The 25,689-nt window shown below is 37.3% G+C and overlaps 2 protein-coding genes across 7 annotated transcripts in view; one reads left to right on the top strand and one right to left on the bottom strand.

The window, feature by feature from the left end:
* The window catches only part of COX15 (cytochrome c oxidase assembly homolog COX15), a 13,620-nt gene extending 8,770 nt beyond the window's left edge, over window positions 1-4,850 (bottom strand). The window contains exons 1-5 of one of the 2 annotated variants that reach the window (XM_081073538.1): window positions 4,573-4,769; window positions 2,604-2,794; window positions 949-1,071; window positions 705-847; window positions 481-584 (exon numbers count right to left, since the gene is read on the bottom strand). In XM_081073538.1, coding sequence (XP_080929664.1) covers window positions 481-584; window positions 705-780 — 180 coding nt within the window. In that variant the 5' untranslated portion in view covers window positions 781-847; window positions 949-1,071; window positions 2,604-2,794; window positions 4,573-4,769. Of the gene's footprint in view, window positions 1-480; window positions 668-704; window positions 848-948; window positions 1,072-2,603; window positions 2,795-4,572 lie in introns of both variants that reach the window. The other variant, XM_081073537.1, reaches the window with a different exon arrangement.
* Window positions 4,791-25,689, top strand: CUTC (cutC copper transporter). Of its 5 annotated transcripts, none has more exons than XR_013994940.1 (10): window positions 4,813-5,016; window positions 7,874-7,945; window positions 8,684-8,743; window positions 12,781-12,990; window positions 13,639-13,674; window positions 16,537-16,670; window positions 21,016-21,043; window positions 23,399-23,502; window positions 24,305-24,410; window positions 25,190-25,689. XR_013994940.1 is itself a non-coding variant. In XM_081073540.1 (10 exons), exons 3-10 carry the CDS (start codon window positions 8,703-8,705, stop codon window positions 25,302-25,304), a joined length of 762 nt encoding a protein of 253 aa, XP_080929666.1. In that variant the 5' UTR covers window positions 4,878-5,016; window positions 7,874-7,945; window positions 8,684-8,702; the 3' UTR covers window positions 25,305-25,689. The 5 variants fall into 5 exon arrangements, 4 of the variants coding, with proteins under 4 accessions (XP_080929667.1, XP_080929665.1, XP_080929668.1 ...); XM_081073540.1 differs by lacking the exon at window positions 23,399-23,502 and adding an exon at window positions 10,846-10,937 and having other exon boundaries at window positions 4,878-5,016; XM_081073541.1 differs by lacking the exon at window positions 23,399-23,502 and having other exon boundaries at window positions 4,791-4,942.

Below are 25,689 nucleotides of genomic sequence, written 5' to 3'. Positions count from 1 at the left end.
CCTTATTCCACAAAATGTTTCTGTCTTTTGGAATTTTTTAATTTGCTTCTGTAGCCATTCTAGCAGAGGGTTCCCACTTCTCCAGAGAGCAGGCAAGTTAGAAAAAGGGAGGAGATGAGAACCCAGGAGGAGAGTCATGATGGGAAAGAAACTAATTCTTGTGACACAAAAATACATTTACTGAGTGCTTACTGATTCCAGGCACTAAACTAAGTACTTTATATGCATGCTCTCAATTAATATTCACGCAACTTAAATGGTAGGCACTATTACTATTCCTCTTTACAGGTAAGGAAAGCATAGCCCACAGAGGCTACAACTTGTCCTACTAAGTGGCAGAGGTGGGTCTTAAAGCCAGGCACATGACACTAAGAATCCATGCTCTCACCTACTCTGTTAGAAGATTACTTCATTAAAAACAATGCCAACTAGGAAGCTCATGGGAGCGTCTCTGCTTTTCCAAACTTAAATAAATCTCACCTGGAAGCAGACTAAACCACAGAGGGCAAGAACACGTCCTTTCATGTTGCGGCTGAGCCAGCCCTTTCTCCAAAAGTAGGCAGCAGGCAGGATGTATGCGAGGCCTACAAGGCGACCCCACATTCGGTGTGAGTATTCCATGTACCAGATGAACTTGAATTCTGCCAATGTCATATCACGATTCAAGCTGGGTGAAAAGGGAAGTCAAAAACAAGAGGACACACCTGTCTGATTTTTATTTCCCAACGGAATGCAGGAACATTCTGTCGTGAAGCTTGATAGGTCTGCCTCCTTCCTCATCAGTGACCTCAGGATCGCTTTGGAATTAGAGGTTTAGAGTGGAGCTCACTAAACGTAACTGAGCCACCTATCAAGAAATAATGGACTCTAACCATTCTGAAATGTTTAAATAAGCAAAAGATCGAGTGGGCCTCATGGGATGTTTACCTGATTTTCTATAATACTCACATTTTAAATTCTGGAAATTGCTGGTATTTTTGGAATTCTGCTTCCCATTCCTCTTGGCTTGTAGGTGGCTTCATCTCCTTTATTAAATGCCAATCTACCATTGAGAGGCCAGACTCTGTCAACCTTAGGACAGGAAAGAAATCTGAGTGAGTGAGGCGGTGGGAGAGAGATATGCTGGATTACTCATAAATGGTTTCTAGCAACAAGTGGATCTGAGCTTAACCCCTCTAAAGGTAAACACATCGTTTCATTGTTTCCTTTCTGACATCTTCTTTTCTTCTTATGGCTTAGAATTTTGACAGAAACAGTGAAATCACCCTTAGACCAAAGAAATTTGCCCTAAATGCATAACCAACATTATTTACACAGGGGAAAGAGACTCGATATAGGCATAAGACAGTTAAGGTTCTTGAGTGAGTTTAAAGACAATAAAACTCAAATTTGTCAGTTTCCCGTACAGCCTATATAACACATAAGGTATTTTGAAATAAGGGTGCAGGGAATGTGGAAAGAAATTTGAGAACACACACTGTTTTAAAACCACAAAGTATTTTCACCATAAAGGAGTTAGAATGCCTAAAGTAAAAGGCTGATTTCAGGACTGAAGCAGGAAATGTACAAGAGCCTGGAACATCTTATCATCCAAAAAGCATGGAATCAAAGGTTACTAGCGTCCCGTCAAAACAACTCTGGAGCCAATTTGAGAGGTTCCCAGCGACTAAAGATGGGACAATTTGAACAAATCATCGGCCCTGCAATGGACTAAAACACGGACTGAAACATATCAAGTATGTTTAAAACTTATGAGCTCATAATGATACTTAAAAACTCAAACACTTTATTGGTCACCTGTGGAGGATGCTTGGGAACCAATTCATTATTTTGAAAACTGGTAAAAGGAAACAAGTATTTATCCCGCCTTTCCAATGTATCCTGTATCTTAGGATAGCCAAATTGTTGATGAGGGACAGTTTCTCTTTAGAGTTGAGCTATTATAGTTTTGCAACATCAATCGTGGTTGACATCTCTAATAGACAACAGATATTTATGAAAGTTATAATCATCTATGAAGTATTTTGCCCCCTGGCTCCAACCTGAATCTGATCAAGCAACAACCAGTTTATAGGAAATACAGGGGACAATGGAACATGTAAAATACCACCACGAATATGCAATCAGCAAAATCCAGACTGTGGGAAACTCCATAGGACAAATAATTTGGGGTTCTTCAACAAAACTGCAAAGGGGCGGGGGGGAGGGGAGAGAACAGAATCTAAATCGATAATCTCTTTATAGGTTTAAAGAGACCCGAGAGGCATATGAACCAATTGTGATGTATGGAACTTATTTCGGTTTAATTCAAGCAAACTATACAAAAAATTTTGAGACAAATTTGAGCTGATTGTAGGGGAATATGTATATAGTGCATAGCTAACGGTTAAGACCTAAACCAGTCTTTGTGAAGGGTTTCTATTACCCTAAACCATTTTATGGCAGAGCAGGCCATTAGACATATCCCCTTTTTAGGTCTCAGTTTCTGCACATGTAAAACGAGGGAGCAAGACTACATGATTCTGAGGGTCCCTTCCTCCTCGGTCATCTTGTGCCTCTAGTGATGACCCAAACAGCTGACACACTATGAGCAAATTACTCACCTAGTTACTCCACCAAGAATAACAGCTCCAGCCACTGTTCCGCTGCAGACCAGCAGCCATCGGCCCACTACTCGCTCAGCAGCCTTTGAAGGAAGGGACTCTGTACCCCTTCCAGATTGCAAAGCTACTTCAGAGATGGTGCTGTATTGCCCTGGCCTTAAGGCGCTCCTGATCCCACAGCTGCAACCGCACTAAGGATTAAGACAGATAAATTACAACTGGAGAAAGACCTCAGTCCACAGCTACGCACACTCAGTGCCACTCTGGAGTCGAGTACCCTGTGTGGCCACATTGCCACTACTGCTCTGGCTAATAGTCGTCTTTTAAATGGATTACTGCATCCTGCATCTTCTCCCAACTGGTCTTCCTGCCTCCAGTCTTGGCCTCACTCCAATTCATCCCCATCCTACATGAGCCTTCTGGTCTCTGGCATTCTTCCCCCAGACTTACTCTACACCAAGATATGGATTATTTTATTTCTTCTGTGGATCTTTAAACATATTTCTCTCTGATTTGGACACTACTTGTCCCGATTGATAATACAGGCATACCTCGTTTTATTGCACTTCAGTTATTGTACGTTGCAGACACTGCATTTTTCACAAAATGAAGGTTTGTGTCAACCCTGCATTGAGCAAATTGTAAACCTTTTGGAAAGTACTCACCATTCTAGATCCCATTTAGGACATTTGTGATTAATAGAAAGAAGTGAAAATACCAACATTAACAGTTTAGAAGTTTGATTCCAACCCTCATGGATGACATTGAAGGATTCAAGACTTCAGTGGAAGAAGTAACTACAGATGTGGTAGAAATTGCAACCACGCTGCAATTCTGGACTGTGATTTTCTGTCAGATGGCAGAGGAATCACCCCGGGTTCGAGATAACCATCACAACAAACCAGACCCCAGGAGATGCTCTCCTGGATAAATCTCAGGATTGACTCCCCCTTTTCCTTTGTTCTTCTTGTGTACCTATAAAACCTTCTGACCGGTCTAGGAAGGGGGAAGGTGGCCTTTGAGACAATAGTTCACCATGTTCTGGGAATGCTAGCATTTTGAATAAACCTTTTTTTCTTTCCACCGACCCTTGTCTCTTAATCATTGCTCAAGCAGCAAGCAGCTGAACCTGAGTTCAGTAACAGTACCTACTGTAGATCTCAGCTTAGATGTCACCTCCTCTGGGAAGTTTTCCCAGACTACTCCAGGTCTGCAACTGGCTACTCTAGGCACATTTTACCTCCTTTATCCATCCTTAACACACTTCAGGTTCCTCTCTATCTCCCACAAAACTATGAGCTGTGGGACAGCAGTGGTCAGTCTGGTTCTTTCCCTCGGGCTTCGTTTCAAACAGTTCCCGCACATAACAAGATCTTAATAAAGATTGGACAAATGAATTATATACGAATAAATTGTAGCTCCCTCCAGGGCAGTGGCTTTTAGGTATTTATCTTTCGCGTCCTGGTTCCTAACTCGATAATCACAGTCATTACCAGTTGAATGGACGCACACCCTCTTCTGACTCCCAGAGTCCGAAGACCAGTATTTGGCTTCCTGCTTCTAATTAACGAAGTAACTTCAGACAACTTATGTGAAGCCTCAGTTTCCCTTTGTAGACAGCGGTTACAATCTCTAAACCTGAGTACCTGGGGGCTTTTAGCAAAAATCAAATATCTGGGTAAAATGTGCTGAGCTTTTATGATGTGCTAAGTGCTTGATGCATATTAAATTTAATCCTCCCAGCAATCTTATAAACTATTGTTGTTATCCCCATTTTTATACGTGGGGAAATTAAGGCACAGAAAGGTTACCCATCTTGGCTAATATCACACAGCTCGTAGGTGGTTCAGAACTCAGGGGCTCTGGATACAAGGAAACGCGTTTTGAACTCCAAGGAGCTACGAAAAGAGCTCCCGGCTCCTTCTCCCTGTGCAGCTTCCGCGACTCAGAGTCCGCTGCGGTGCGGTACCTGTGTCCTAGGCGCCGCCCGAGGAACCAGGAGTCGGAGACACGGGCTTCCCATCAAGGCCTTCAAGGGCGGAAAAAGTAACCTTTGCATGCCGAGGACCGTGCGCGGCGGCCACTGCACACTCCAGCGCTCTCCGACGTCCTCTCACTGCCACCAAAAGGAGAAGTACTTCCGGGTTACTCAGCGAGCCCCTCCTCGGGAGGGAGCGAGCAGTGACTGCGCCTGCGCTGGGGACTCGGCGTTCGCGGGGGCTGCTGGGGCGCGGGTGTCGGGGACGCGCAGGAGCGCGCTCCGCAGTGAGGATGCGCTTTTCTGGTCGCGCGCGACGGAACCGGGACTCTTGAGTGGAAACCGAAGACACGCGAGGGAGGCACGTGTGGAGCATGAAGAGGCAGGCGGGCTCCTCGGAGCGGAAACGGGCGCGGATACCGTCCGGGAAGGCCGGTGCGGAGGGGGGCGGGGAGGGGCGGTCGGTAGACCTCGGTCCCGGGGATGGTCGGCGGGGCTTCTGGCCCGTGGGTTAATTGCGATTTCCTTCTACACCCCCTGCGCGGCACGTTCTGTGGTTCCTGCTTTAAACACGTGGGAACGGGGGGCGGGGGAGCTGAGAAGTGGCACGTGACTAGTGTCGGGACTCTGGAGCCTGAAGTGCGGGTTTGAATCCTGGCGCCGTCGCGTATCGTCGTGCGACCGTGTTGAAGTTGGTTACACTTTTCTCAGCCTCTCCTTTCCCCGTGGCCACACGAGGATCCCAGTACCCACCTCGTGGCATCGCTGTGGTAGTTACATGTCGAGTGCTGAGCACAATGCCTAACGTGCGGTGATGGTTCAATAACCTGTGGCTGCTACAGCGGGGGCGGGAATTGTTCCAAAAGCCACACAGCTTGTGGTGCCACAAGTCCCCAGTTCTTCCCTGTCGCGCCCGGATGGGAGGGTGTGGCAGGAGTTAGAGAATTTGGCAGATCCCTCGTCGGTCAACTCGGCTCCTCCAAACGATCGGTGCTCAAACGTTGTGGTCTCAGGACCACTTTACCCTCTTAAAAATCAGTAAGAATCTCAAAAACCTTTTTTTAATATAGGTTAAATCTATTGATACGGACTGTATTAAAAATTAAAACAAATTTTAAAAGTATTTATTAATTAACTGCAAGTAACGTAAGAAGCCCATTACATGTTAACACAAATAACGTTTTTTACGAAAAGTAACTATTCTCCTCAACAAAATAGAATAGTGCCAATGTTTTGTATTTTTGCAGATCTCTTTAATAATTGGCTTAATGGAATTCTCATACTTGTATTCTCATACCTGTTTCTGTATTCACTGTGACATGCCCTGTTTCCCCGAAAATAAGACCTAGCCGGACCATCAGCTCTAATGTGTCTTTTGGAGCAAAACTTAATGTAAGACCTGGTCTTATTTTAGTATAATTAATATAAGACTGGATGTAATACAATACCGAGTCTTATGTAATATTATATAAGACCAGGTATAATATAATAATATAATATATAATATAATACCGGGTCTTATATTAATTTTTGCTCCAAAAGACTCATTAGAGCTGAAGGCCTGGCTAGGTCTTATTTTCCGGGCAACACGGTATCAGGTAAAGTGCACATGTGAGAATGAGAGTGAAAAAGACAAAGTCTTCATATTATTATAAAAATAATTTTCACTTTTTCAGACTGTGAAAGGATCTAAGAGGCCCTCATCGCTAACTAGCCTACCACATTTTGAGAACTACTGCTCCCGACAAATGTCTTGATTCCTACAAATAACTTCTTAGGACACCTGCCTTCCCCTTCCTTCTGTGGCCTTTGTGTGCATCCCCACCCTCTCCTGGCCAAGGCCCTTTCTTGCATGAGGCAAATGGTACCCCTTCAGCATTGTCCTGTTAGATTGACCTGACAGCTGGTATGGGTGCCTATCAGGAAACTCATGGAATTAACGCAGCGTTATTGGTTAACAGCATGGAATGGCACTTAACTCTTTCACAGTTTGAGACTGATAGTCTTATTTTAAATAAATGAGACAGTTGCAATTTGATGTTAGATGATTTTTGTTTTCCAAATTAAAAATTGTTTTTTAAAAAACTGATAAAAGCAATATTGGGTAGGGAAAAAAATCAAGCAATATAGAAAAGTAAGAAGAAGAGATTAAAAGTCATTCCACACCCCAGCACCTAGTTGTAATCCCTATTAGTACATGGTAAACATTGTTTCAGATATTGCATGAAGTATGCATTCAATATTCTTAATTTAAAAAAAAAATAGGTGCTTAACTTACAGAAAAAAACTCAATAAAACTCACACCAATTTCTTTACATGACTTTTTATGGATTTGTAATTATTCATTCTTTAGCAAATCTTTGCCTGACTGTTGTGTACCTTGGTCAACACTGGTTGCTGTCAGTATTTTTCACATAAAAAGCTTATTTAGGAGCTTTATGTCAAGTAAGAGTGACCAGACACCTATCTACATAAGTAATAATAAGAAATAGAAAATTAGTGTTTTGAGGAGATACAATTAGTATTTTTAAAGAGGAACATATAACTTATAAAGAGTTACATGAGTTCAAAAAAGGGAGATGCAATTTCCCACTTTGGGAGAAAGGAAACATGGGAATGTGATTTGATATGAGTCTGGCAGAGTTTAGCATTCATAGATGGAGCTGCGGACATTATGGGTTGAGGAGATGGCATAAGCAAGACCAGAGATAGGGATTAGAACTGGAGGCATATAGAGAAAATAATAATTGATGAAACATACTTTTTACACACTTAGTGGGTAGTATCCAGTAGACATGAATTATCTCTAGCCTCATTGCTCTGAGGTAGGTTTCTACACTGTTTTATGGAAGACATAGGTTAAGTAACTTGTCCAGAATCATACAAGTAAGTGGCGGGGCCAGGATTTGAAGTCAGTCCCTGCTCTTGAACATACATTCCTTATAAGGAAGTTGAAACATATTCTGCAGGCATTGAGAAGCATTGAAAGAATCTTGCCTGGAATATGGTGATGAGATCTGTTTTAGGAAGGTTAATTTGGCATTCAGTGTACACACGTATTTTTCTCAGTATAATTTCTTATACATATGTCTGTTATTTCACAGTCCAGAGACATCAGTTTAATAATTAATGTGGTATTTTATAGCATTTACTATTTATTAGCCCTAGTGTACTAATCTACTTCCCTATTATTGGACAGTTGGATTTTGACAGCAAAATGTAAAATGTTTGTGGTAGGTTGGTCTGGATTGGTAGTACCGTCATGAAATTGCATTGTTTTTCATGTATTTAGGAGCAACAAATGGATTTCTCATGGAAGTGTGTGTGGATTCAGTGGAATCAGCTATAAACGCAGAAAGAGGAGGTAAGAAAAATTAGAGAATGAACGGCAATTGACAGTCCTTTTAAGAGTCTGATAATGAATCCTGTGAACTGACCTTGGGAGCCTTTGTGATCTGGAAGGATTCTAGTAATCCTTTTGAAAACAACCAACCAACTAGAAAACCTACTAGAAAATTATGATCTTCTAGTCTTACTCCCTTAGTAGGTCATATTTTGAATCAAATGTCCACAATAGTGCTTACTCACCAACTTCCACTTTTTATTGAATTTAGCAAAGATTTAATTTTTTTAAAACCATTTATTTAAAGATGATTGTAGAGATTTGTTGACATTTTCATCATGAGTACTTCTATCATTTTTTTTTTTAACATTATTTTTACCTCGAGGCTTCTTTTGCACTCTGAACCTGTGGGCCGTAGTCTGCTGAGAAGTTCCCTAATCTGTATTCTTAACCTTCCTTCCCCCATCCCTAGATTATTTTGAAGCAAATTCAAGACATCATATTATTTCATCCTCAAATATTTCAGTATGTATCTCTAAAAGGACTCCTAAAAAATCAAATAGAAAAACCCGACAATATCACTAACATATCTTAAAAAATAATTTCTTAATATCAAAAATACCCAGTTAGTTTTCAGATTTCTATTAACTTGTACTGTTTTATTTTGCAGTTCTTTGAATCAAAATCCAAATATTTCATTTGTTTGATATGTCTTTAAATTTAAAAAAATTTGTGCTGAACAATGCTTTTTTATCACAGGTGCTGGTCGGATTGAATTATGTTCTGGTTTATTGGAAGGAGGAACCACACCCAGCATGGGTAAGGGTCCATTTTTGTGATTGCCTGGAGACAATTGATAATCTGTTTCATTGGGATCCTTTACTAATGTTACTAACATGTTGACTATGCTATGGATATTATATCAGTTAGAAATGCTTCTGATTGTAAATAAATTTATCTGTCAAGGATGTGATCAAATAGATGTTTTTCTCCTCATACATCAAAAAGTTGAGAGATAGGTAGTTGCTGTTAGTATTGGTTCAATTGCTGTGCAGTAATATCAAGGACCAGGGTTTTCTTATAATTTTTCCATTTTGGCATCCTCAGTTTTAATGCCTTTCGTCTTCATTTCTATCCTCCTGGTCTTTGCCGTTGTCATGTGTTTTACTTCTACATGTGTTAAAAACTTCACACTACCTTTTATTATTATTTACTATTATTATTTCCACTAAGGCATTTTATTTGCACATAGGTATTACATCCCTAGAAAAAGAATCTCAGGATTTTCCCTCCCCTGTGTTTTTGTCTTTCGTCTTCATTGTTTATGATGTCCGCTGAGATTATCACTATAGTGAAACCAAACTGACAGGATAGAAGCAGGTTATTCTGCCATTTCTCTAGATTTTTGAGTCACACATTAAATCTGGGGCTGATCACTTCACACTAGTTTAACCCGCCCATGAAGTTCACACCAATTCTTGCAGCTCTGTGAATGATTTTTGTTTAAAGAGTCAGTTATCTTTTAAAGAGATTGTAATAATAAGAAAACAATCACATATTTACCCATGTATAGTTACCATTTTGGGGGCTCTTAATTCCTTTGTGTAGATCTATATTTCCATCTGGTTTTATTTTCCTCCTTCTTGAAGTAATTCTTTTGTAATAACTTTTTTTGTAGTACAAGTGTGCTGGTGAAGAATTCTTTCAGCTTTTGTATGTCTGAAAACATCTTCATTTTTGAAAGATATTTTTGCTGAGTATACTATTCTAGGTTGATAGTTTTTTTCTTTTAGTAGTTTTAGAATGTTTTTCCACTGTCATCTTGCTTGTATTGTAATTTATACCAAATCTGTTGTCAACCATACCTATGTTCTTTTCTGTGTAATGTGTCTCTCTTCTCTGGTTGCTATTAGGATTTTATTCTTCTTGGTTTTGAGCAATTTTATTATGATCTACTTGAGTGTAGTTTTCTTCATTTTTCTTAGACCTGTGCATTTATACTTTTTATCAGGTTTGGAGAATTTTCAGCATTTAATGTCCTCTACTCCCTCCTTCAGAGACTTCAATTATACTTACATCTGAATATTCTATTCTCGATTCACTGTTTGAATATATCTATTCTACAATTCACTGATGAATTGCCTTTTTTTAAATCTCCTTTTTCTGTGTTTCATTTTGCATAAATTGTATTGCTTTGTTTTCAAGGTTAGTAATCTTTTCTCGCAATGTCTAATTACTGTTAATCCTACCTAGTTCATTTTATTTTTTATCTCACACATTGTAGTTTTCGTCTCTTCAGTCTGTTGTTATATCTCCCATGTAGCTTCTTAACTTTCCTGAACATATGGAATAAATTATAATAACTAGTTTAATGACTTGACTCCTAATTGTAACATCTGTATCAGTGTAGGTTGGTTTCATTCTAGTGCTTTATCTCCTCATGATGTATCGTATTTTCCTGCCTGACAGTTTTTTTATTGAATGCAAGACATGAATTTACTTTGTCACATACTGGATATTTCTGTATTCCTGTAAATATTATTGAGCAGTTAGGTTGCTTGGCAACAGTTTGTTCCTATTGGGTCTAGCTTTTAAAATTTGTTAAGCAGGTCTGGAACAGTAGTCAGTCTATAGCTAATTATTCCCTACTATTGAGGCAAGACCCTTCTGTGTACTTTACCCAGTGCTCCATGAATCTTGAAGTTTTCCTATCTGGCTGGTGGAAATTGATGTTATTCCTGGCCTGGTATGAATAATAGGCATTATTTCTTGTAACCCTTTTCAGTGGATCTTTCCTGGCTTTGCATAGTTCCCTTGCATGCATGCACTGATTAGTATTCAGCTGAATATTAGAAGGGTGTTCTCTGCAGATCTCCAGCTTTCTTTCTGCCCTCCCTGGCACTCTCTTCTGTGAATTCTAGCCTGGACTCTCAGCTTTGTCTCCTCAACTCAGAATTCTCTGGCCTCCACCTGGGTTCTTTCTCCCTATGCTGTGGCCTGGAAAACTTTCAAGGTAGTAATCTGGGTCAATTACAGAGCTCACCTTGTTTGTTTCCCATCTTTCAGGCATCATTGTCCTTTGTTGCTCGACATCCAGTGTCTTATCAACTATTGTTTCACACATTTTTTTTTAAAAGATTTTATTGGGGAAGGGGAACAGGACTTTATTGGGGAACAGTGTGTACTTCCAGGACTTTTTTCCAAGTCGAGTTGTTGTTTTTTCAATCTTAGTTGTGGAGAGTGCCGTTCAGCTTCAAGTTGTTGTCCTTTCAGTCTTAGTTGTGGAGGGCGCAGCTCAGTTCCAGGTCCAGTTGCCATTGCTAATTGCGGGGGGCACAGCCCATCATCCCTTGCGGGAGTCGAACCGGCAACCTTGTGGTTGAGAGGATGCGCTCCAACCAACTGAGCCATTCGGGAGCTCAGCGGCAGCTCAGCTCAAGATGCTGCGTTCAATCTTAGTTGCAGGGGGCGCTGCGCTCCATCCCTTGTGGTACTCGAGGAGTTGAACCGGCAACCTTGTGGTTGAGAGCCCATTGGCCCATGTGGGAATCGAACCAGCAGCCTTCGGAATTAGGAGCATGGAGCTCTAACTGCCTAAGCCACTGGGCTGGCCCTGTTTCACATATTTTGTCTGGGTTTTTTTTGTTATTTATTATAGGTGGAAGGGTGAATTCATTCTCTGTTATTCTTGGTCAAAAGCAGAAGTCCTTATATGAAATTTTGACTCCTATATGTTACTCTGAGTTTGATGGTAACATTATTTAGTATAAAAGGTTTATATATGCAGTAGCCCTTTGGAATCTTCTCCCTAAAGGAGGGTGTTCCCTAACCACCCTAGGAAATCCTTAGAACATATCTGTAAATTTGAGTGCAATCTGTTTTTAGCAGTCATGTTTCATTGCTTGGTATTGGGCATATTAGTAACCCACGCATAATTGGAGTTCTTTTAGCAAGGAAAAAGAAGTAAATTAATATTGGGTTAACATTTATGGTGTTTGCCGTAGATCTTAAACTATTGAGGGTTTCTGAGCCAGCCACAAATTGTGCTGTATTTAAGTACTTTTATTCATAGATTTCTGCATAAAATCACAAATAAGTAGAACTTTGCTCCCTTTTACATATCTCTTTCAAAAAAGGGCTTTGCTAAATGTCTTTGTCCTTTAAAGAATCATAAACTTCAGCACTATGTAATTATCACTATAGTAGGTTTTAAATAGAGATGTAACCAATTAGAAAGGAGAACCCAAATACTAGGGAATACACTGATAGAACATCGAACCTGGTAGTTATTACATTTTCAAATGTCACATACCAGTAAAAGGATTTTTGTTGAGTCAACTGACAAATGCTTTTAAGGTGCAGACAGTCTGAAGGTGCAGAAAGTCTGTACGGTTAGACCAAATTTGTGTTTGCACTGTTAGTATGGCAAATGAATGGAAAAAATGTTAATACACTAGTGCATTTTTTAATTTTTGATTCAGCTTGTACCAGGTTAAAAAACCTCAATTTATGTTCCTGACAGAGAGGATTTTTTTTTATGTCTACATTCTAATAAACTGTTGGACTTAAAAAAAAAAAAACAAACCAAAAACCTAATGCAGTAACTTCCTTCTATTTTCTAAATTGCTCTTTTTTTAGCTTTGATTTTCTTATTATTTAACTTCTACCTTATACACTTTTTTCTTAGTGTCCTCCTTCCTTTTAGGTCCACTTTTCTCTGGTTTCTTCAGTCAACTCTTCCATGTCTTGTAGAAGTAATACATAAGAGCAAATGTAAAAGACCAGTTATTTTATTGACTTCCTTGAGCTTTTCACTCACGTCTGCATTTTAATTAGTCTGCTTCCTGTTCTTGTAGGTATCCTTCAAGTAGTGAAGCAATGTGTCCAGATCCCAGTTTTTGTGATGATTCGGCCACGCGGAGGTGATTTTTTATATTCAGATCGTGAAGTTGAGGTGATGAAGGCCGACATTGGTCTTGCCAAACTTTATGGTGCTGATGGTTTGGTATTTGGGGCATTGACTGAAGATGGACACATTGACAAAGAGTTGTGCATGTCCCTTATGGGTAAGAATTTGTATCTGACACCAAAAAGCCTCTCATGATGATTGCGTTTAATATTCCTGACATAGAAAAACACTATCACAAAACTGACTTTTCAGTCACACCTGCAGGCACTTACACTAACCTGTTTTAAACAGTAGTTGTTTAGATGACTGAGTAGGGAGTGTGTGTGGCATAGCCTTCCTGACTCCTCAGTTGCCATAGATCAGGTGCCTCTACTGTTCCTGTAGGGTTTAAGGGAAGTTTACCGTGATTCCTTTCATTACTGCACCAAAAACCACAAAAGCTATTGCATTTCATGAGGATGGGGAGACGTGGAGAGGACAGAAGCAAACAATCTATATTATTAGCCCAAAGTATTTCTTGAAGATTCTCGGAGGAGTAAGTAATAGATGTAATGCTGCCCTTATAGTTGCCAGATGTATAATTTTTATTCGGTGCCTCTAAGGAGTGGATGACCATTTTTTAAAATATGAAAATCAGAGATGGGAACACAGGATGTTTGAGACTGCCGTTTATTATTATTTTAGTTCACTGTCTTCACTCTGGAGAGGAAGGTATAAAACAGTCCCGTTATAACATGGAGAATTCTGTAATAATAATCAGTGATGACCTCCTCATTTACATTATTATGTGACTTTCTTTTTATAGCTCTTTGCCGTCCTCTGCCAGTCACTTTCCACCGAGGTAAGTCATTTCCATTTTAGAAGTTTTCTTGAACGGTGTCAGTTTTTTAATTTCACTGAATGCCACAACCGTTTTTTGTTTTTGAACACAATTCTGTAGTGTCACAGCGTTACCAATTGGTTTGTTTATACTGCTTTGTGACTAACAGTTGTAAATTTAGAAATGCACAGTTTCTAGAATATATGACGCCTCAGTTGGGGAAAGTTGTTAAAAATAGATGGTGGTAATGGTGGGATATAATAGAGTGAGAGAGTAAGCATTGCCTACAAGTGCATGTACTTGTCGCGACATTTCAAGCAAGAATCCTGAGATTCATTTTTATTAGATTGTCTTAGGTCATATGCAGTTCCAAAAAGAATAAATCACTGTGGCCTGTGAAATGAACTTTACTACTTGGCTTAAGCTAGATAGACCATTCGTAGAGCTACAAGTGAGGTCAACTTTCCCAGAAGAATAAAAGATTCATGGGCAGAGAGGAGGTGAATATCTGAAGAAGAATTGGATACTATTAGGGAGGAGGAAAGAAGAAATAGATGCTTGTCAGTCAGTGAACAGATAGACGTTCACTGTAGTGTACAGAATTGCTTTACATTATTGATGGCTTATCTATACCAGAATTTCTATAAAGTGCATGATAATTTCATATAAAAACTACATCTTCTCTATAAATTCAGGTAGTTCTAATTTCCATACACTTTTGCCAAGCATTGGTTGATTTTGACTTCAGTAGGCATTGCTATTTATTGCACATGAAAACCAGGAAGTATTCAGTCTTTGTTTTTTCCTTTGACTTGATGGTATGCTTTAAAAATTGAGTGTTTTTCTGACCTTTTGAGTAAGTATTCAAAGATTAGGATAAGAGTAGACACCAGCGCTTGAATCCATTTATATAAATTAAAGATAAAGCATTTATTACCTTTTTTTAATGGATAATAAATACTACCAGAAAATGTTTTGTTGACTTTATGGCAATGCCTATAAACTAGTAATATAAAAGATGTTAGAGGTCTTGAAAATCAGAATCTTGAGGCTAGCCAACAAAAAGCATTTTTAAATATGAAAAGTAACTTAAATTAGTAAACACCTGAAAAAAATATAGTTAAAATTTGACATGCTAAATAATTCAAAATAAACCCATCATATTGAATGTATATTTTGTTTTTAAACTAAGAAAATCATTTTAAATTTCTGTTCTTTTTTTTTGCAATCACAAAACTGACTTTTCAGTCACATCTGCAGGTACTTATGCTAACCTATTTTACATAAGTTCATTAAACTATTCAATAGATTTAACAAAAATGTTTTCATGTTTTCATGTTTTCACATTTTTTTCTCTCATGTATTTAATGAGATAATATGACATTGTAATCCCTGATGAGAAGGTGCTGCCACTAAAAAAGGAAAATCCTCTGTAGTAGATTAAGCTGCCTCCGTACACTACAGGGTGAAAGGAAGGGTCTAACGCTGAATCCACCATAGGTTGAAACTTCCAGATCACGTTGCAGTGCTGAGAACCAAGGCAGTAGCTTCTCTGTTTGAAATTCCTAGTGCCACTTTCCTCTATGAGAAGGAGAGAAGTCTCTCAGAAAGTAGCATGGAATTGAAACCTCATGTAGCTTGTTGTAAACAACAGTCCTTATACTATGAGCCTGTAAGTATGTGGGGAAAATAGATTAGTAGAAAAGACTAGTCATTAACGAGAATGTGAACCAAGGCCTTTTCTAGAACTGGTGAGTGTAATGTTTGTCCAATTTTTCTGAAGCTTTAGCGCAGACTTTCCTAAAATGAGTCACTTGCCTATCACATTTACAATTTTATCATATCTGAGTGCTACCTGTCCAAATTTATTTAATACTTTTCTTAAAATCTTATTTTAAATTCGAGAAACTTTTATAACTGATGAAAACTGGAAAGTTTTCACTTCTAATCTGCATTTAGGCAAATGCACCAATTCAAATGTGTACCATCTAAAATGATCATGTGGATGGATCTAGAGAACATTATGTTAAGTGAAATAAGTCAGAAAGAGAAAGACAAGTACCATATGATCTCACTTATATATGGAATCTAAAGAAAAGACTATGTGAATGAACTAATCAGAGACAGTTTTAGGGACGCAGAGAAAAAACCGAGAGTGGTTAGATGGGTGTGTGGGAGGGGGTTGGGGATAAGGGGAAAGGTGAAGGGATTTGGAAGCAGCTGGTAACCACAAGATGGCCTCAGGGTTTTTTTGAAAATTAATTTGGGGAAGGTATTCTATAATGTTGTAAAGATTTTGTTGGGTATCCGATGGACATGCGTTCTATTTGGGAGACCACCTCAGGGATACTGTGGATACCTGATCATGGCATTGTACACCAGAAGCTAAACATTAATGAATGCCAACTATAATTTTATATATATAATGTGATGGTTCAGTGTAAGGTCGGAGGGATAGTGGATGGGGGGAGGGGGGTTCACAGTATGAGGGATATAAATGATGAACGTCTAAGTATTACCTTGTTTTGTACACCTGAAACTAATAAATAAATTAATTAATTAAAAAAAAATAAAAAAAATAAAATAAAATGATCATGTGTACCACCAGTGGTATGCAGACTGGTGTGCTCATAAACTGGCTCTTGGGGGAAAAAAGAGCCCTATTTGTAGCATTTGTTGATTTCTGTGGTTTAGATCCTTCCACCTTGATTGATTTCAAGCTGCCAATGGATGAACAATCATGCTTGCAAAATTCCTGCATATTTTAACAATTGGCTCTTGCAAGCCAGTACAAGACAGGTCCAGCAGATCAATGTGTATACTACATTTTGGAAAGCACTATGTTAGAGGTATCTGTTCAAAACTCAGTTTTATTTATTTCAGCCTTTGACATGGTTCATGATCCAATGGCAGCTCTAGAGACTCTCTTAACTTTGGGATTTGAACGAGTATTGACCAGTGGATGTGACAGTTCTGCACTAGAAGGGCTGCCTCTCATAAAGCGACTCATAGATCAGGTACAGTTTCTTTCTTTTCTTCCTAATACTCCGTTGTGGTTACTCCTGATATTCTGTTGTCCAGCTAGGTTGTGAAACTAAATATTACTGACTTTGTGGTTACTCTATAGGAAAAGGGAAGTATGCAATAATATACTTACATAATTCTTATTTCTTTCACATGCGCGTTTTTAAGGCTCTTAAGATCAGGTTAAATCACTTTGATAACTTTAGGTGAGTAACTCTAAATAATGTAAATTTTTTATGGAAGGCCCCCCCAAAAAGTGATAGAATTCATCTCCTTAAAGTGTCATTTACCTATGTTTTATAAAACTTTCATTTGGAAGAAACAGTTAAATGTTTCTTTTTTTTCCCTCCTAAAATTATTTCAGCTTTCTAGATAATATTTTGTTTAATGGCTGCATCCTTCAGTACATTTCAGAATACTGAACAGTCTTATTCTACTTGTTATAATAACCCTAACAATTATTAAATTTTACGAAATAGCCCCCTTCTTTTACTCTCTATTGCTTTACTTTATTTTTTTTCCCATTGTACTTACTGATAACTGAAATTTTATTATATAAATATACCTGTCTCATCTGTCTTCCCTGAACATATAAGCTCCATGAAAGTAGGGACTTTCTCTTGTTCACCATGTCAGGGAGGAAAAATTTTTTCTTTACCCTCTTAGGTTCAATATTTTAGGGCCTACAAATTAAACTGACAAAAGACAGATTAGCAAGTAAAAAAGCAGATTTTAATCACGCACAAGTTCTGACAATTAAGTTTGTGAACTCATCTTAGATGAGTTGCTACAGACCTCATTGCTGAATATCACTACTGTCACCTTCGAAGTCCTCCCCTTGGGAAGCTATGCACCGATGCCAGTGCCTGGTCCACTCTTCAAAGCAATTTTGGAACTCTTTTTCTGGAATGGCCATCAGAGCTGTTGTCGTATTACCCTTGATGTCCTGAATGTCATCAAAATGTGTTCCTTTTAGTATTTCCTTTATCTTCGGGTAAAGAAAGAAGTCATTGGGGGGCCAGATCAGGTGAGTAGGGAGGGTGTTCCAAGACAGTTATTTGTTTACCGGCTAAAAACTCCCTGACAGACAGTGCCGTGTGAGCTGGTGCATTGTGATGCAAAAGCCATGAATTGTTGGCGAAAAGTTTAGGTCTAACTTTTTCACGCAGCCTTTTCAGCACTTGCAAATAGTAAACTTGGTTAACTGTTTGTCCAGTTGGTACAAATTCATAATGAATAATCCTTGTGATATCAAAAACAGTTAACAACATCTTTGCAACAAGTTCATGAACTTAATTGTCACACCTGTATGTATTTATGGTTGAGAGTTCACAAAGAAGTGTAACTCGAAGAGGTGCTTAGAATTTGGGGCTTATATACCATCTGAGAGGAATAGGGCAAAGGACAGTTAGGAACTTAGAAGAGGAAGGAGAAAGGGCACTTATGGGAAAACAAATGACTTTTTGGAAAGGTAAATGGACCTTTGGAAGAATAGATGGGAGATGATAGTTTTATGACAATGTCTCTTTGGGTATGATGCTGATGAGTTGTTCCCAGGGAAGGGATTTATGACAATTGAGGTGTTTTCTGGTTTTTTTTTTGTTTGTTTGTTTGTTTGTTTTTGTAGTTCTTTTGGGAAGCACTGCTTGCAGGAACATAAGGAATTTCAGGAACTCAAATGTCTTCAGCTCAAAATAATTTTTATGCCACAGTGGCATATTCTGGATCCCTTCAACCACAACATTTCCCATACCTAGAATAGTGCCTAAATATCGGGGGTGCCAAAAAAAATGTATACAAGTGGACATTTTGGTCAGTGTTGTTCAAGCAGTAGTTTGTGATAATCAGAAGTGTCTGGATGCTGATGGTAACCACTTTGAGAACCTCTTGTAATTGCAGAAGTCAAACGTAACTTGTATTCTTCTTTTGTTCAGCTCTAATGCATCACTTGGAGCAAAAATTAATATAAGACCAGTCATAGTAAAATAAGACCGCGTCTTATTTTATATTATTTATATATTTTACTTATAGTAAAATAATTTTATAATTCACTTATATTATACTAAAATAAGACCGGGTCTTATATTAATTTTTGCTCCAAAGGATGCATGAGAGCTGATTGTCCAGCTATGTCTTATTTTTGGGGAAACACAGTATATTGAGTATTACAATTTTAATAGTTTTTTCCTTTCTTAAAATGTGTATACATTTTTTTGGAACCCCCTGTATTTGTTAGATGGATGGATGAGTGAATAAAATGACATTTGACACTTTCATGATAGATCAGTTTGATCAGGGTTAAAAAAAACTGTTCAGGAGAGGGTTCTCTGAATAATCTAGAAAATGGCAGTCTACAGATTTTCACAGAATATATACATATAATTTTCTTTTTGGTAACTTTGGGCTACTTTTCCAAAATGACATGTAACTCAGCTATCATGAAAATTATTTGCCTTTTCAGTGACAAATATACCAGAAGTTAGAGTTTGAGGTCACTTGTGATCATTTTACTGAGTCTGTTACTTAAATATTTGTCTGGAAGTTCTAATTTTGCTCAATGTAGAGCACAATTTGTTGTTAACTCATACTCTACAAAAGAGTTTTTTTAACATCTTGATATTGAAATATGCAGCTAAGGCAATTTTGTAGCTGTCACATCATATTTTCTATGATCACTCTAAGTCTTTTATTGGTCTGTTTCCCTTTTTGCACCAGCAAATCATTCCTTGCCCTCAACTTTCTTTTAACTACATAAATTTGGAATCCTTTTCATAGATGGCTTCTATAATATATCTAGCTCTTTGGAGCTGCTTTAGAATTTGTTGCTTTGTTGCATAAAGACCCTCAACAGGAAATCGTATTGAATGCTCACCTTAACTTTACAGTGATAATTACTTAGAGCTCAGGAAAGTATCTATAAATTGTCTTTAAAGTAAGGAGAAAGGTGGTTTATCTCTCTACTCATGACCATCTCTATTCTCTTGCCTACTGTTATTACCTTCCCTTTTCACTGTTTTTATGCTGTCACTACTATTGACACTTTCTGATTCTTGTCCCTTTTTTGCAGTTATTTCTGGTGTTAGCCATTTTTTGCTTTATTCCCTTCTTTTGGTTTCTGTTTTCTGTCATCTTGTATCCTCTTTCTTCTTTACCCTTCTGCCCCTCTTCTCACATTGGACACAAAACCTCTTGTTCTCTTCTCCCCATTTCTTCCTCCCCACACTAAGCCAATCTTTCAGTTTTCTGATTTGTCCTAACTAGACATGATGTAGAAATATTTTTTCAGCATTAATTATATTTGTTGAATACACTAGTTGAATGTTTCATTATTTTATGGGAAAAGAAACTAAATTATGGGTGGTTCTTGATTGAATTTTTTTCCAGTGTTCAGTAGCACTCAATAGAAGGAAGAATGTCTAGCTAACCTGAGTTGGGTAGAATGTAGGCTGGGTGCATACACAGGCTGAACAGAGGCAAATGACTTGGAACTGTGTTGGGTTAGCAGGATTGGCTGGTCCGGTATGAAAAACTCGTCTCGGAATCCACATGTGAAAAAATTCAATTTATGTATAATGTACAGATTTTATTCTACAAATTAGTGAGCCTAATATAATACGTAATTTTTATTCTGTCATTGTTACCTACCTGCTACTACTAGTTCCAGTAAGTATGCATTTGTAATAGGGCAATTTCCTTTTGACTTTCAGTGGTATATCACCAGAATTTGTTTAGGAAATGTGATCAATATTGGCATAAAAATAAGGAAATTTCAGGATCTATCTACTAGGAATATCATAAATTAAATCAATTCACATAGTTTAGTTTTATTACTTAAAACCCAGTTAAATGGACCTATGGTTTTGTTTAATTGGCATAATAAGCTAGGGGATTTAGTTGAGGATACAAAATTTGAGTAGATTTCCCCCCAGTAATTTACAGATAATGCCATGCACTTTCTTTTCTGCTGAAATCTTGTTTAAATTCACTACTTAACATCCCATCCCATATCAAGAACTCAGATTAGTGTTATTTTTCAGTAATGGCTTTTCTTAAGATGGTGTGTTTATTCAGTATTTATATTGTGGTTTCCAGTTCTTTGTGTTCATAACAGTACAAGTCTTCAAAGTAATACAATAAAATAACCTTTCTGGATAGAAAAAGTTACTATGCTGAACAGTTTACCCAGGATCCCCCCAAAATAGAAAATATCTATTGAAAATTAAACACTAGTAGTAATTTTTTAAATTTAATATACTTAGATTTCTGTTCTCACTGCTTTATTATACCATTTAAGAGAAAGATATTAAAATTTACTTGTTTATTTTTTTCTTTTTTCAGGCAAAAGGCAGAATTGTGGTAATGCCAGGTATTTATTTATGTATCCATTCACTAATGTAACACCAAACTGTAGTGGAGAAAAAGCAAAGGAGGCAGTGCAGTGTGGAAGAAAATATTAGGTGTCTGGGGAAAGAATATATAGTAAGATTAAAATGTTTAAGATTGGGAGATCTCTGCCAGAATTTAAAACTTTAAATAAGGAGAACATTCCAGCAGGGATTAGCTCACAGAAGAGCAGATGAAGAAGTAGATTGGAGTTGGACTTTCTCCATGTTTGCTCTCCCATAGTGCAGAATTTTATGAATGTGGATGTTCATTTCTGGTAAAGCATACCAAGGCTCACGCTACTACACTGTGTGAGGGCCGAATGTCCAAATTGTTAATAAGGAGTAAGCAAACGTTTAGGTAATATCTGTGAATAAATATAATACTCAGTTCCTGAAAATCTCCCATCACCAAATTCCTCCTTATAGCCAGAAAAATTGGATCATATACTCTTGACGATAACTATAAGATCAATTAAGTGCATAATAGCTCATTAGAAATGAACTATTTTTAAAGAACTAGATAAGGAGATCTAAAATCAGAGGGAGATACATATAAGGGCCATCTTAATTTTTTCTTATTCTCGCAAACATTTCAAAAGGTAGAAAATAGCACGTATTCATTCCATACATTTAACATTTTGCCATATTTGTCTCATTTTTTTTTATTCTGAGGTATTTTAAAGTTAAAGGCATGACATTTTATTTTTATGCATCTTTAAAAAAAAGGGCATTTTATTATAGCCACAATACCATTATCACATCTATCAAAATAGATACTAATTTTTTAATACCATCTACTCTGTGACTAATCTCCTTTCTCTAGTTGTCCCGGAATGTTTTTTTATAGCTGATATGTTTAAACCATGATCCCATTAGAAAATAAGTATTGCACTTGTTTGTGATTTTAACATTTTTTAATATAGAAGTTTTCCTTTCTCTTGCTTTTAAGAAAATGACATTTAAAAAGTTTGGGCCACTTACCCTGTTAAATGTCTTACTTTGTGGATTTATCAAATTGTTTCCTTTTGATAATGTTTAGCTTGTATTTCCTAGCCTCTGTATTTCCTGTAAACTGGTAGGTAGATCATAAAGCTTGATTAGATTCTGGTTAATTATTTTTGGTAAGAATACTTCTTGGGTGATTCTGTATATATCATATTAGGTTGGTACAAAAGTAAGTGTGGTTTAAAAGGTTAAAAATAATTGCAAAAACCACAATTAGTTTTGCACCAACCTAATAACACATCATAAGGCATACAGTGTCTGTTGTATCACTAACCAGTGATGCCAGCACTGACCAGGGGTCCAAATGGTGAGAGCCAGATAAAGGCCAACTCTTAAGAAGAGGCCAGATAGAGTGATAGTCAGAAATTTAGGAAAGCTTTGGCCTGTTCGAAGTCCCTGATACATTAGCTGATAGAAAGCACATGTTATCTGTCTAATTGAGACCCTTTATAGATTAATCAGGGAATATTCAAGAGATTTAACTGAGTCTGATGCATTTCCATTTAAGACTAAATGTATTTAGTCTTGACAACTAATAGCCAGACTTACTCAATTGTTAATAAGATTGCCTTCGATTATTATGTAATTATTAAGTTATCTGCTATGTGCAAAGCATGACTTGCTATGCAGAGTTACACAAGGAACTACTCCTCCACAGGCTTAGGTGAGAAATGTTATATATGAAAATTTTTGTGATTATTTAACAAACCTTACCAAGTAAATGATAATTATATGCCAGGTTCTGGGGTGGATGTGAAAACACAGAAATGACTATGAAGTAATCTTTTTAATTGAGGACCTCCTAGAATAGATCTATAAACAAATTGTTATAATTTCATGTAAATAAGTACCAATGAGTAAAAATTCCTGGGTAAGTCAACCTGAATGCCTAATGAGTTATTCATCATTGGGAACTTTAAAGATCATAGTAGTTTCCCTCTGGGACTTTCAAAATGAAGTTTACAACATATTTAAGTTCCAATTTCTTCATCTTTAAAGAGATGATGTTGAATTAGTTGTCTTCTCAGGTTCCAACTGTAAAGATGTGTTAGTCTGTGTTTTGGAAAATGTATTAACTGTGTCCTAAAGTTGCTGATAACTGAGCAACAAAGGTTCAGTAGCCACACATTTTGTTATTTTTTAGAAGGAAATAACATATTTATCCTTTAACTTTTACAACAAACTCGTGGGGTAGGCAGTTATCGCTCTTTTACTGGTGAAAAAAATTGAGTAAATTTATCTAAGATCCATAGGTGTGAAGAGCCACAGGGGTGAAGCCAGAATTCCAATCTAAATCTGACTTCTCGGTCTGTGTTCTTTCTACTTCTTAGGGCTCAGTAATGTTACTATACCGCTAAGAAAAGAAAAAAAGAAAATTAATGAGTCCAAAAGAATGTGTAAAGTCAAGTTACTTCAGCAACTTGAATAGCTTGAGGTACAAAATACATATTTTATTAGTCATTAAAAAATATTTCTTGAATACTCCTATATATTAGGAGAGGATATAAAGATGAATGAATTAGTTTTATGTTTATAATCTAGTATCAGTTGGGAATACGATTCTTTATAAATATTTAAGAGATTGTTCATCATAAAGCACTTGATTGTGCAGTTTTAATAAAGTAGATATTCTTTCAGTTATTCTGCAGAATAATTATATTCTATTCAATTATTCTACAGAATAATTGATACTCTGTGAAATGAAACAAAAAAATTGATATTATAATGAATAAACTGTATAACACTGCATTATTCCCAATTCCAGTGTTGTCAGTGTGGTGTTTGAATGCTGTGCCAGAGAGAGAGAGGGAGATTCTCTCTTTCATACACATCTCTGAGGATGTGCTTTTGAAGCTTTGCCCTCAAGCCTATCCTGCTTTTGTTTTAATTTGATTTTTCTTTAATCGAAGGGGAGTCAGTGATAGAAGAGCACTCGATTTTCCTTGCCCTAGAGTAATCTTTTTAGATTTAAAATCAGTAATGTATAACATTGTTATATAAACCAATGGACATAGAAAATTCCATGATAGGTTCTATGACCTTATCAATTGTTTTCCAGAATCTGTAGTTACATCTTACCATTCTTTTCTAATCTCATTCTAGCTTAGTAGGGAAAAAATAATTCTTGAGTTAATGAGAAATTTCAGTATGGGGGTTCAAGGTAGAGCAAGCAGTCATTCATTAAATTTTATGCCAAATTCTATTCTACTTGATGTATTACTTTTTTTCCCCAACAGGGGGTGGTATAACAGACAGAAATCTACAAAGGGTCCTTGAAGGTTCGGGTGCCACAGAATTCCACTGTTCTGCTCGGTCTGCTAGAGATTCAGGAATGAAGTTTCGGTAAAAAATGTATTTGACTTATACAAGAAAGGATGACATTAATTTTCCCCGAATAGGAAAACCTTAGTTAATGGCATGCTAAATAAATGGAATGTCACGATTAGTATGTAAGTAGTGCAGTTATTTTTGCAGTTTTCAACTGCAAAGTGGTTCTTATCTTGCTTTATTTAAGCAGGCTCTTCTGAATGTAGATGAACCATTGTATCAGTAAGTCATTGCTGAACTTAGACCAGTTAATAATAAACTCTTAATTCAGCAGCTAAGCTTCAAATAAGTCAGATTTGTATGTGTGCTCATTCACCTGTGTTTTCCTTTAGCAAAGTTAGTAACTATGGTGTGAGGATGGAAGAGTCATAGTCATTTTTATTCCTCCTACCTTTAATACTTACTCTTTCCTCACCTTTGCTCTCTGTTTTCAGTTATTTTGAAATTATATTACCATTAAGGAATTGAAACTATTATGGGTTTTTATTATACTTAAGAGAACTCCAGTAATTTAATAGTTAGTAATTGATTATAAGCTGGGGAAAATGAGATATAAAAGGAGTAAGAGCCTGAGAACTTACATTTCTAGATATAAAATCAATTATACTATCTGGTAGATTTGGTTACTAGATGTTTCAAGTGATTAATAAAAATTACGAAATATGGTAGGTAGTCCAGGGTCCTTGACTCACCCTTGTTCTTCGCCAGGAAATAGCCTGTAAAACAAAGTGCCAATAGGAGGGCTCATTCAACAACTTAAATAATTATCTCTTCTTTTATTATTTCTATTGCAGAAATTTCTCTGTTGCCATGGGTGCCTCTCTTTCTAGCTCAGAATATTCTCTAAAGGTAACAGATGTGACCCAAGTAAGGACTTTGAATGCTATTGCAAAGAATATTCTGGTGTAGCCAGAACTCTCTGAGAAAGATGCATGTCTCAGGATGAAGGCAGAGGAGTAATCTACAATTCTCTGTGACACAACTTTAACCTTCTTCTTTGGCCAGGACAGTAACAGTCTTTGTTTTAAGTCTCACATGGCCATGGAGGATGTTTCCAAGAAGAAAACGAACTTGAAACAGAGCTACCATGACTCCCTTTGCTTAATCTCGCCAGCCATCTCCATCATCATGGTTAAATCTCATCTATGCTGCTTCCTCAGACAGAGGCTTAATCTGTCTTAATTGATGAACTGAGAAAATTCAACTGCAAGGCATTAATTCAAAGTGTGACTTCTGGGTCAGTTTCATAGAAGTATTTTGCTGTTTCATTTGTAAAATAAAAATTTCCATTCTA

This window comes from Rhinolophus hipposideros (assembly GCF_964194185.1).
Source record: "Rhinolophus hipposideros genome assembly, chromosome: 15".
NCBI lineage: Eukaryota > Metazoa > Chordata > Mammalia > Chiroptera > Rhinolophidae > Rhinolophus > Rhinolophus hipposideros.
This window is presented reverse-complemented; position numbering and strand designations above follow the sequence as displayed.